This window comes from Mauremys reevesii, linkage group 9 (assembly GCF_016161935.1).
Source record: "Mauremys reevesii isolate NIE-2019 linkage group 9, ASM1616193v1, whole genome shotgun sequence".
In the NCBI taxonomy this organism is placed as follows: domain Eukaryota; kingdom Metazoa; phylum Chordata; order Testudines; family Geoemydidae; genus Mauremys; species Mauremys reevesii.
The window spans coordinates 80,080,251-80,092,826 of NC_052631.1; the positions used below are offsets into that span (position 1 = coordinate 80,080,251).

General features: G+C 49.5%; 1 protein-coding gene across 1 annotated transcript in view; it reads left to right on the forward strand.

The window, feature by feature from the left end:
- The first annotated feature begins 1,585 nt into the window (after positions 1-1,585).
- Positions 1,586-12,576, forward strand: part of LOC120371386 (relaxin receptor 1-like) — a 31,259-nt gene continuing 20,268 nt past the window's right edge. The window contains exons 1-8 of the mRNA XM_039487068.1: positions 1,586-1,619; positions 6,324-6,470; positions 7,244-7,333; positions 8,064-8,169; positions 9,227-9,298; positions 10,509-10,580; positions 11,001-11,072; positions 12,418-12,489. Of these exons, the coding sequence (XP_039343002.1) occupies positions 1,586-1,619; positions 6,324-6,470; positions 7,244-7,333; positions 8,064-8,169; positions 9,227-9,298; positions 10,509-10,580; positions 11,001-11,072; positions 12,418-12,489 (665 nt within the window). The remainder of the gene's footprint in view (positions 1,620-6,323; positions 6,471-7,243; positions 7,334-8,063; positions 8,170-9,226; positions 9,299-10,508; positions 10,581-11,000; positions 11,073-12,417; positions 12,490-12,576) is intronic.

The following is a 12,576-nucleotide window of genomic DNA, read 5'->3' on the forward strand; positions in this document are numbered from 1 at the left end:
TAGACGATATCAGTGTGTTTTATAGAACAGGAGAGAAGGTGAGATGATATCTTGAAACTTTGCATCTTTAGGAATCTCTGATGTTCTTCTAGTGCCATGAAAAGAAAAAGAAGACCTTTAGCACAACACAGTATGCTTGCCCCACTCATCCATCGACTCTTGCACCATCTGTTTGTTCTACATCTGCTGTATTGTAAGAAGAGAAAAGAGATTCTTTGTCCAACTCGTTGAACTAGAGGTGACACACACCTTTGCTTCATTCATAGTGAGAGAGAGCTGAGGCACGGTCATGCTGTTTCATGAGGTATCGATCTGTATGTTTTCAAGCTTCTTCTGCACAGTGGTTGCAGTGTTTTAACCCCAGGAGGACAAGGCTGTAATCGGCCACTGCAGTTTTTTCCTGTTGCTCTTTAATTGTATTTTTTGCAACCAATACCCTCCACTGTATTTGAAGGGAAACTTGGCGGTGCATTAAGCTTGGATTCAATCTGTGGGAACTACTCTGGATGTTCTAGCCATGAGTGTATCTCAGGCTCTGAAGTGAGGGACCCCAAATAAGTTTGTTCCCTTCTACCCAGATTGACACTCGCCTCCCAGCCGGTCACAGCCAATGATTAGTACAGAGGTGTCATTAGCAGGGACTGAAAGGGATCCGGAAAGCTGGGGTTGATCAAGGTGCCTCCAGTGGATTTCTGTGGATGTGAAATTCAAGATCTATTAGAAGGTGCTGGGAGAGCACGTCACATTCATTTCCGGGATCAGGAACCAGAGAAGGTTTGAGGATTGTCAGTAAGTCATGGAGCCTTTCACCTCAAAGCCCTTTCTAAACATTAGCGAATTAACCTTCACAGTCTGCCTATGGGGGAGGGAAATATTATTACCCCTTTTCTGGAGAGAAATGATTTCCCCTAAGTCAGAGGCAAGCCTAGGACTCAAGAATTCTGGCACCCAGTTCTGTGCTTGGACAGCTAGACCATCCCCTCCATGAAATAAACGGTGAGTCTCGGCCCATCTCCCAGTGGGCAGGCATCTGCGTCACTGAAAATACAAATAACATCTCTCGATTCCCTTGTAGACATGTTTAGTACAGAAGTTATGGACTGACTGAACCATGGAGATTGAACTCTCCTCTCACCCTGCTGGTCACACTGTTGAGGGACACTTACCCTGCTGCTACCTGGGCTGTACTTCTTTTGTGGACCATCAATCTCCAGGGCTATCAGTCCGGTAGATTTTCACCATCATGTTGTAGGAAAAGCAGATGTCTATACTGTCACTGTTAGCTCTACCTCTGATACCGTTCATTGAGAGAGGCTATAGACTCCTGCAGAAAGTAGCAGGAGTGGACAAGGATGATCTTGGGGCTCTGTTCGTTCCTTACTGAAAGTTCCCAATGGCTGGTGATGAGCAATTGCTCAGCATCCCTAAGGGGGCTGGGTTCCACCTTGCCTCCCTTCCTGTTCAATGAGTTTATGGGGCTGTTGGGAGGGCTGATGAGGAAATGTGATGACACCCAGCTATATTTCCAGCTCATCTGACCCAATCAGTGCTGTTGAAAGCCTTGCCCAGTGTCTGAGACCAGGGCATGGATGAGAGCTACATGTCTGAAGTCAATGCAGGTAAAACTGTGGTGGAGTTGGTTGGCAGGGGAAGTCCTTCTTTTGCCAGGTGTGTCTGCCAGGTGTGGTCAGAGTTTGACGTCTAGGGTGATCGTTGGTCCAGCGTTGCTAGTAGAGGCTGGTGGAGCTGCAGTGACCAAAATGGCTTTTTTCATCCTTGGTTGGCCTGGAGCATGCTATTGACATGGACTTTGCTACCAAAAGCCATGTCTTTGTCTCCTCCATGTTACGCTGCTGCAACGTGGCCTACATAGGGAACTTCGTCAGACTGCGACGATGGTCTGTTTCGTTGGAAGTACATGGCACAAGGGCTCCAGAGTCAGCATTGGCTGCTGCCTGCTGGCTTCCAGGTGCAGTCTGTGTTTACCTCCAAAGCCCCCTGAATAGCTTGAGACTTGTATGCTGCAGAGGCAGCTCTCTTCTTCTGTGGCATTGGGGGTGCTCAAGCTCGAACCCCCTTGGTATAGGAGAGAGGAGGCTAATTGATGGCAGAGTGTTCTCTGTGAGGAGCCCTCCACTTTGGAACGGACTCCTTGCTTTGGCTGAAATGGCTTGATCCTGCTGATTTTCAGGGCAGGATACAAGACCCATCTGTCTCCCCAGGCTTTTGGGGCAGAGGTGGTGTCTGGAGCTCAGGACAGACGCGTCTTGATGTCTGATATGAGCCTAGATAAATACATTCACTTTAAATAAGAGAACTACATATTCAGAGCTCTGCAATGGAGACAGTGACCCCAGGCAGAGCCTGTAATGGAATCCTGAGGTGCCTCCAGCTCTGATGGAAGGAGAGCAGACCCAGCTGTTGGAGATGCCCAGACATTGACGTGTGATACTGAATACTCCCCAGCTAACATCAGATGCTGCCTTCAAAATGGGAAAGAAAGAGCTTGGGGCGGCGGTGAGGGGGCGTTCTGTTTGATCCCAACTGGTGGATTAATTCTCAGGTTCTGGAACATGCCTGACGTGCCCATGCTCTACCTAGAACAGTTCTTAGAATTTGCAACTTTGCCCACAAATGGTTCTGTGTTGTAACTTAAGATGCAGCAAGGAGGACAAGCACGGGTTGTTGCTGTTAGAAATGTTGTTCGGATCAGTTTTATGGCCTAGGATGGATGTAGCTCTCTCCAGCGGTTTTTGGGAAAGCTCCAGTTTTTAGAGAAAGATTCATGGATTCAAAGTCTATTGCTGCTCCAAATATTAAACACTTTTAATCATGTTGATTAGCTCCAGCGGGTGTTGCAGGCATTTTGGGCCCATGTTTCCCTCAGAACAAATGTCCCAGATGCATCAATAAATCTGATAAAAGGTTAACGGGTCCTCAGGGCCCATGTGGACGATATACAGCTGGGGACCCGGCCAGGGTTTGCTGATTTGCTGCTCCAACTAGTTGTTATGGAGAGGCTGCTGAAATGCTGAGTTAATGTGGAAAAATACTTCCGATCCAGGCAGCATCAGCCTGTGAAAAGACAGGGAATTCATGCAGCTGAGCCTTTGGGTAAGACAAACCATGAGACTGTAAACTGTTCAGGCTAGGGACTGCGTCTGTCCAGGGTGTAGCAGCTTTTGGGTGCTATTTTGCACTATAAATAAGGTCACTGTGCATATTGTGTGCTCCCTGCTGTAGTTAGCCACGGGAGTAGTAAATCAGAGGAAGCTTCTACGGTGTAGCCTGTCTGCAAACTGCTTTGAGTTCCAGCCGCTCCTTTTCCTTGTCCTCTGGAACACCTCTCTAGAAATGGGCCAAACCCTAAGAGATGTCTGTGCTTCACGGAAGGACCGTTCTGGTTAGAATCAATTCTGTGGCTCTAGCGCACTCTCTGCTTTTCCCTGGTCACTGAGGTCAGTGGCATGGCAAGAAACTGGGATCTTTGCTGCCTAAGAGTTCAATCAGTGACTCCTGCTGAAAAATCTAACTCCCCTCACCACCAATAGGAGAAATTCTGATAGCCCCTAGGAATCTGATAACCCTGTGACTGACCCAGAATAAAGCCATGTTTAGAGGGTCACTTGGAAGGGAGGAAAGGGTCACCCCCCTCTCTGCTACCCTGCAGCTGTGGCAGCTTTCCAAGCACATAGCAGGCTGTCTGTGCTTCTATTGCATCCTGCCCCCCGTATAGAGACCGCCCACGTGCCCCTACACTTGGAACAGTCTTCTCCTGCAGCTCCTCTTTGAGACTCACAGATCTCCCTTTAAAATTCCTTCCCCTTGCCTTCCCCCACGGGCCAACGTCGACTGTGACTGATGCCTCTCTCCCACCTCTGACTGTTTGGACTGTCACTGTCTAAGCTAAACTGCAAGCTGCTTGGGGCAGGGCCTGCTTCAGACTCAGTGCCGGCTTCGACACCGACTTATACCATGTGTCATCACTTACCCCTGAACCTGCTGCCAGTCCTGTATCCACATTCCTCTTCTTTCTATTACAGCTTGCCTCTGGGGTCATAATCGTCTCAGTAAAATGTACCAGTTGAATCCGTGGGACTCGGGGAGGGGGAAGGGGAGAGGAGAAATGACCCAACCACCCAAAGCACATCCATTGCCAGGTGAAATGGTGAGTGGTAGAACTGACACTCACTGCCCCACATTATGAAATCAGCTAATAGATGCGTCTTCAGTGTTAAACACAGATCGTCAGCCGCTATCTGTGGGAATGTTAGCAGCAGCAGAAAACCTTGAATGACAAGCCCGGGCTGTTCACACTGTTCTGTCACAGCCATAGACTGCGATAGCTTCCTCGGGCCCTGATCAAAGGCGAGTGCATGGAAACATTTTGCTTGATCTGGAGAATGCTTTTGACACACATAATTGTAGGATATTAATGAACAGAGCTGAGTGGCTGGGGTGCTTTGAAGCTCTGATTGACGTTTCAGAGCCTGCCTGACGGAAAGGGCTCAGCAAAGTAGAGGTTTAAGTTAGTGGGGCTAATTATCACAGGGAGTGAACTGCACCTCAGGGGAGGGTGGCTTTTCCAGAGGGCTATGGAGCTGGTTTGTTATACTGTAGTTAATAATGTGTCTGAGTCTCTTCTGCTTTCCTTGGCGTACGTAACTCCATGGAAAGACCTCCTGCTCCCAGTTCTGCCTGTACACCAAGCTGCCTCTCTGCCGTGCCACCTGGAACCACTCCAGAGAAGAGGCTGTCACTCCCCACACCAGAGGGTCCCTCTACACCTTTTCCTGAGGTTGCTGCCATCTTAGAGGAGCAGCCAGTGTGAGTCAAGCCACCTCCTGCTCCTCTGCTGAGGTCCCATCTAGTCCAGCCCCCGGGCCAGTGCAGGTTTGGCCCCGACAGCCTATTCTCCAGTCTGATTTTCAGTGATCTAAAAGGTACAGCAGCCACCATTTCACAGTCTAATAGATCTCCAACTCCTTTGTGTCTCACTGGGGAGTGACCCAGTGTCGGCTGAAAGTAACCTGGCCAGCCCTGGAGATCTGATGTCTAACCCAGCAGGAGTTATTTTACTCCCCCTTGGAACATAAGTGGGTTTCAGCTCCAAACAGAGTAGGACTGATAGTGACCTCCTGCCTGAAGGGCCTTCTCTTGATTGTCGCTGGCCCCCGTCACCTCACACATACCCCACCGAGCATGGCCCACGTCCTGTGGAGCAGTCCTGACACCCGAAGCCCAGAGGGAGGACACTTTGGACCAGCTGCGACATGCAGGCGAGAAGTCAGTGTTGCGTTTCGTGTCCTCCTTTGTAGTTTTCTTGTGGTGGGGAAAGATGCTGGATTGACAGTCCTGGAGACCAATGGCCTTGATTTCTCCTCAGAGCAGGCACAGCATGGCTCCCCTTCCTCATCCCCCTCAATGTGCCTTATCCATCCCTATGAGACCCAACCCCCTAGGGGATTTCAGCCTCAATGACCAACCAAATCCCTCCTGGATCTCACCCCTCTTCTGCCAGGCATTTCAAGGGTCATTTACTCAGCAGATAATGAGGATTTAAAAATGAAATTAACCAAGTTACAAGAGGAGACCATGTGTCTGTGTCTGTATCGAACATAGTGCCACTGTGAGCTTTGTACTACAAGAACCAGCTCTCCCCTTACATAAAGTACAGCAGCAAGCTGTATGGTCCTCAGTAAATAGCAATAATCCGGTTTAATAGCAGCACCTATTAGCATTAACTGTCCTGGTGATTTTGTGGCATGTCTTTCACATCGGCCACAAAACAGCCATTTGACGGGCACATCTTGCCGTCACTGCTGACCTGTGCTGGATTCTTTTTATAATGATGATTTTTTCTGCAAGCGTTTTCTGAGATGCCTCCACTGTCCCAGATGGAATCGTTGGATGGAGGTGCAGAATTTACTACTGCTTCTGTTTCCTGTTCTCTCATTTGAGAGGGAGGAGGGGAAATGTCTCTTGGCTGTGGTGAGACATCTCTTCATGCTCTTACAGTGTCAGGGCATGTCTCTTCTTTGCAGGTCTCAGACCCTGCCAGAGCACTGGGAGACATCTGAACAATCAAGGAGCATGGTCCAGATGGACTGGTGTTGATAGAATCTCACTGATAAGTCATGCCAGATGGGACTGGGCTAAGGTGCAGTAACAGGCTACCAGACAGTGATGGGTTACCGTGTCCTGGCAAGATCAGCACGAGTAAGCCAAGGGTGAGAGGTGGGTCTTAAACCAGCCGCAGGCAAGGACAGGGGACTGGCCTGTTCACGGATGCTTTTTGACTGTGTCTTGCTTTCCTTTGGCAGAGTCTCTTCTGGTTCATTCCAGGCTGGACAGCTATTCCTGCCCTTTGGGACAGTTCCCCTGTGGCAACCTGTCTGTCTGTTTACCCCAGCTCCTGCACTGCAATGGAGAGAAGGACTGCGACAACGGAGCCGACGAAGAGAACTGCGGTAATCAGCTACCCTCACAGCCTGCCCTCTCTTTCCATTTCTCCTGGCCACCAGACCAAAGGCAGATGCCCTGTAGTTAATAAACCAGGTGGACCTGGAAATCCCAGATCCAGAACCACCAATATATTCAGGGGGATTCTGGGAACATGAACACAGGGACGGACTTTAAGGGTCACTTATGGTTACCTGTCTGCCTTGCAGCTAACACTGAAGGTATAAACCTCTTACTGGGAGAGTACAATTTCCTCTGACTTTCTAATAATGACAGAGATGTCTAGGTAAGGGGTTGTCAGACGGAGATCACCCCAGCCTTAAATGTAGGAATGTAAGACCCAGCAGAAGAGGAATATCCTGTCAGGACACAGTAGAGAGTCAAAGAGGCAGTGGACAGGAGCTAACGTAAACTAGAGATGGGCCGAAGTCACCAAACATGGGCCTGGATCCAGGTTTTGAACACGCCATGTTTCAGGGGAGTCGGATCTAAGGCTTATAAAACTGGGTTCCAATGGCAAGAACCAGCTTCAGTTCAGATTCTGAATTCCCTCCCTCCCAGTTCAGGGGTATTCTGATCTAGGCGTTTGGTTCAGGCCCAGCACTGAGGTAAACGTCTCTTGAGCAAGCGGCGCGTGGTTCCCAGTGCTAAGATCAGGAATCAGAGTGGGGGTGGGCGAGCCTGGGGGAAGCTGGGCATGGGGAGGAGCAGTGAGTGAGTCTGCTGTGAATAGAGGGGGGGCCCGGACAAACCCGCATGACTTCTGCCTTCTCTTTTCTAGTGGATAATAGCGGGTGGCTGCAGATCTTGGATGACATGCAGCAGACCAAGGGCAGCAGAGCCACTGAGGAAGAGGAGACCCCAGTCTGTGGTGAGTACTTCCATTCCTGGGGCTGGCGTTGTATTCCCTCCTCTTCTACTGTGTCTTCCCCAGCCTCCCCATGCTACTGCTCAATCCCTCCTGTCTCCCCCCCTTCCTCCCCTTTTGTGCTCTCTCTGCCCCCTTTCCCCTCTCATCATCCCTCTCTTTCACTCCCCTCTCTCACGCCCCTCCCTCTGGAGTGGGATAGGGTCGCCCCTGCATGGCAAAGGTGCTACCTCGTGACCCTGTGAGGTTTGAACCAGCCCTAAAGATGGGATCCTGGGAAGTTGGTAACATCTCACCCTGGAGCCCCACCCAAAATTGCTCAGGTTTGGGGGATTTCAACTCACCCTCCCTCACTCCCACCAGGGTGAATCTGCTTTTTTGTTCTTCTTGGTTCTGTCCAGGCCTGGATGTGCTGAAATACCCCAACCAAGGCAGGCCCTGCGAGATTCCCAGCCCAGACCTGAGAAGTTCAAGAAAGCATCTCTCCCCTTCTGTCTCCTCTCCCTTCACACACCCTGCCTCTCCTCTCTTCACCTCTTCCATTCTTCCACTGCCCCCGCATTGCTCTTTAGGAGTGTGTCTGCCATCCCCTGCCGCTTTGACCCCGACATATCCAGCCAGCCCTGACCCCTCTCTGTGCACCAGTGTGTTCTTTTATCTGCTCACCTGCCCAGCCACACACTGAGATCCTGTCTGTCTTCAGTCTCACTGTTTCCCTTGTGTGTGTCCCCAGTGCTCGACCAGTTCCCAAAGGAATGCCAGTGCTCGGGAAGGACAATAGACTGCACCAGCCAGAACTTGCACAGCGTCCCCTGGGTCTCCTCCAACGTGACGAAGCTGTGAGTAACAGGGGCCACCATGGGGTAAATGTGTCCCTTTCTTTGCAAAATTGGAGCCAGTGGGAAATTCGCCCTGGTGATTCCCATTTTTAACCTGACTGTGCTGCATAGCATCAATCATCAAGGGGGTAGTGCCACCTAGTGGTAAGGCTGCAGCGGAAGATAGTTCCAAGGGTGATAATGCAGAGAAATTTGTGTTATCTAGCAAACTGAGTCTGGGATTATCACAAGGAGACCTTTATCTCTTAGATTAAGGATGCCCCAGATGCTCAAATCTCAGTTTTTCCCTAATCCTCTATGATTAAACCCAGGAGGCTGCATTCTAATACTGGAGATGCTGCTGCCAGGTGCTCTGTGCCAATCAGGCTAGAGAGGTCTAAGCCACTAATAGCTGGAGAGATGCTGGTAAACTGTGACCCTTTGGGCCAGAGCCCCAGGCTTTATTCCCCAGATTAGCCTAACTGCAAAGTGCTTGCTGTGAAGGCAAGAAGAAGATTTTGACATCAAACTGAATGAATTTCCCATCCGTTTGTTTGAACTGAGTTGTTGTCTTTCCCTGGCATTAAATAATGGACCCTTTGCATTTCTCTAGCCCCTTTCTTCCAAGGATGAATGCGCTGCAGGTATTACACAGCTCTACCAGGGGCTGTAAACCTTGCCTAAAAAATTGGCATGTCCAATATTTGGGGCCATGCAGCGTTTTGGCATCTGAGTGGCATGCACAGATGGCAGAACGAGCCTGGCTACTCAGTCTGAGCATGCAAACACCATTTGCCTACAGGAATGGCGGGGAGGGGGCACGCGGGAGAGGGTTGCAGCACTCAAAACCCTGAGATGTTAAAAATGATGCCGCAATTCAAGAAGTGCTGTTGGCAAATGCGATCAGTAACGGATAGCAAAGAGGCCACACCTCTCACACACGTTACTCAGATAAGATAGGAAGAGGGGACTTTAACTGGAGGGAGGCTAGTGGGAGTAAAGAGACCTGCATTTCTTAATTGTTCATGGCGTATTTCCTGATCCATGGTCCCTGATTTTTCTTTCCACCCCTCCCTAGGGATCTGAAGACTAATAAAATCCACTCACTGTGGGACAACCAGTTTATCATGTACAGAAGTCTGGAGAAGCTGTAAGTATCACCCCCTCAGAGTGGCTGGATCATCGACAAGGGCACGGAGGTGGGGGAGGGGGGAGGAAGAGTAGCACATTTGCTGAGTCAGCAGCACCACATTTAAAAGAATAAGCCCCTATTATGCAGGGCCAGTTTGGCTAGGCGAGAGATGATGACCTTGACTTCTTCAGCCTGGCAGGGCCCAGTGACCTCAGAGGCTGCGGCTTTTCTCATTTTAATAATCCACCATCACACCTCTTGAGCGTTCGGCTTCAGAGTCAGAGGAACAGAGAAAACGGGAGGGTTGGGTAAGCCCTTGTTTACAATTGTTCCTTAGTTAGTTATCACTGAGCCATGGTTAGCTGGCTCTGTCAGTGCTTCGTATGTGGTCTGAGCCAGTGCCCACTGAAGTCCGTGGGTATCTGTCATAGATATCATGGGCCCTTCCTGCACTGTTTCCATTATAATGTGCTAAGTGGGGGGCTGAGGAATCAAAGTGATCTTTTTGCTCACCTAACATGGGGTATGGGAGGTTCAGAGTCCAGCATGGCTGTTAAATGACAGAGGGGAGAACAACAAATAGCTCTCTGTCCTGGAAGACATTTCTACAAGTCATTTCACTTGGGTAAACAAGATATTTCCAGCCTAACATGTTGGCGGGTTTATGATCTGAGATCACTCAGAACAGATTTTGTTCTTTCAAGTTGGATCCCAGCCTAGCGTCCTTGCTTGTAATAATAATAATAGTGCCATGCTTGTCTCTAGTGCACCGGGATCTCAGAGCTGCCATTAATGATTTCCAAGCATTTATTTGTTCTTTCATCTTCACTCCCCTCAGATGGGAAAACTGAGGCAGAGAACACGGAAGTGATTTTCCCAAAGTTGCACAGAAAGTCTGTTAGCAGGGCCAGGACTCAAGCCCCCAACTCCTGACTGCCAGTCCTGTATTTTTTATTCATAAAAACGTCTTCCCCTTCACTGTGGTCCATCCCCAGTGCTGGTCTCTCATTCCCTGGGCTCCTGGGGATGGGAGTGCTGTACATTGCTGTGCAAGAGTCTGTTTCATTTCTTAGTCCTGATCTCTCTGAGCAGTGGGCTGGGCTCCTAGCGCTCTGTACTTCTGTGCAGAAGTGACACAGGTTTTATTCATTCCTGGGGACCAGGAGGGGCTGGGAGCACTGTGGAAACCCTATTAACCCTGAGATATTTCTGTTCTGTTTGTAAACAGCCTCTTACAGTACAACGAAATCCAGTCAATAATGCCCCAGGCTTTTGCTGGACTTTTCAAGCTTAAAATGCTGTGAGTAAAAGGTTTTTGTGTTGTGGGTCGCAGGGGAGAGGGGGCTATTGACAGTCTCCGTGTTTCAGCCCCCTTAGCACAGAATGAACGCAGTCTGGACGCACGTGGGCTAGCAGCACACGTGGCTGAACCCACCATCCCCAGCAAGAACGATGTTTGAAATTAGAGCACCATGTTCTGGGGGAGGGAGGACTTCTGGCTCTTACCAATGTTTCTCTCTCATGTTCCCCTCCCCACATCATTCATTCCAAATCAGGCTTGCCCCTGCAAAATGCAGATGACTTGAGGATATCCCCATTCACACCCCTAAAATAAGGCTGAGGGGAGCTGCTGGGGGGGAATGGATGATAAATAAAAACTAGTTTAACCAACAGCATCAACTCATGGTCACTTTTCTTCTCTTCTCTTTAATAATTCCAGGTTCCTGAGTCACAATAACATCACTGAGCTGAAGCCAAGAGTGTTCCAGGATCTGCATAATCTTGAATGGCTGTAAGTGCCTCTTTCCATTGGGTGGCCCCCAGGGGTCCAATGAGGAGTAAGGGGAAGGAATTGAGTTTAAGGCCAGGTTTGCCTGAATATCAGGGATAATCCTCGAACAGTGGGATTCATTAGGCTGGGCAGTTGTCTCTCCCCACACCACACGATGCCGTTGAGGCCAAGAACGTAGCAAGATTCCTATGTGGATTAGACCTCTCTATGGATAAGGAGAACATCACAGTGATATTAGACAGGATTAAGCATATCAGAGATATAAACCTTCCTGCAACAGGGCATAAAACAACCGGTATCCTGTGGGGTTAGGAAGAAACATTCTCTCTGGGCAGGTTACTCCATAATTGCCCACATGGGATTTCTTGCACATTCTGAAGCATCCATTGCTGGCTGCTATTGGAGACAGGATACTGGCCTAGGTGGACCAAATACTGGTCTGATCAGGCATGGCAGGGTATGTGCATATGCACGTCTGGCTCCTCACAAAGATTTTGTGGCGGATTGGCACCCTGGACCACCCTGAGTGAGCTGCTCCTCAGGTTTTTTTCTAGGCTATTTAAGGGAGAGGTTGGTTGATCATGTGGCAAATTATGAGGATGGGACTCTGAAGTGCTGGGAAGTTCTATCTCCTATCACCCAGGCAGTTCTTTGTCGGGTCTGTGGTGCTGCATATGGAGCCCATACAGGGATCACTCGCGAAGTGGAACAATAATGTCTGCTCTGCAAGATGGCTGCCTTACTGAGCTTAGCTCAGCCTGGAGAGAGAACTTCCCAGGCTCCCAGCCCTTCAGAGTCCTGTCCTCCTCATTTGCCACATGATCAGCCAACCTCTCCCTTAAATAGCCTAGAAAAAACCTGAGGAGCAGTTCACTCAATCAGCCACAAAATCTTCAGGGGAGCCGGATGTGCCCTTAAATCTCAAATTCCCCAAGTGGACTTTTAATTTATCATTTATTTTTGTAGCAAAAGAAAAAAAATCCAGCAGCCCCCTGCTTGTGAAAGAAGCCAGCAAGCACATTAGCCAGAATGCTCTGGGTGGAAATTCAAAGGGGTGGGGTGGTCTATGTACTCATCTCCTCTGGCTTGGCCGTGGGGGACGAAGATGGATGCAGGAGGGACCAGGCAGTGAAGGAGAGGAGAAAGCTGATGTTACGTGAATTTCTGCTGTCAGGGAGAAAGGGAAGAAACCACCTCCCGCAGGGACAATTTAGAGTTAAATGTAAGCCTGTGAGACAGTCTCTCCTTCCTAAACTAGTAGAGCCCCAACTTTGTTCCTGTGGAGTTGCCTCTGTGTCTAAAGTCTATTCTTCTGGGTCACGACCTTTCCCTCTTCTCATTCCAGAATGCTGGATAACAACAGAATTGCCAAGATCCTCCCAGCGACTTTTGTGGGGTTGAAATCTCTGTACTTTCTGTAAGTCTGGAGCCAGTCCTCTGGGCTCTCTGGGGGTCCCACTTCCATAATGTCCTTGATGCGGCATCTTTCATTCCCATCCCCTAG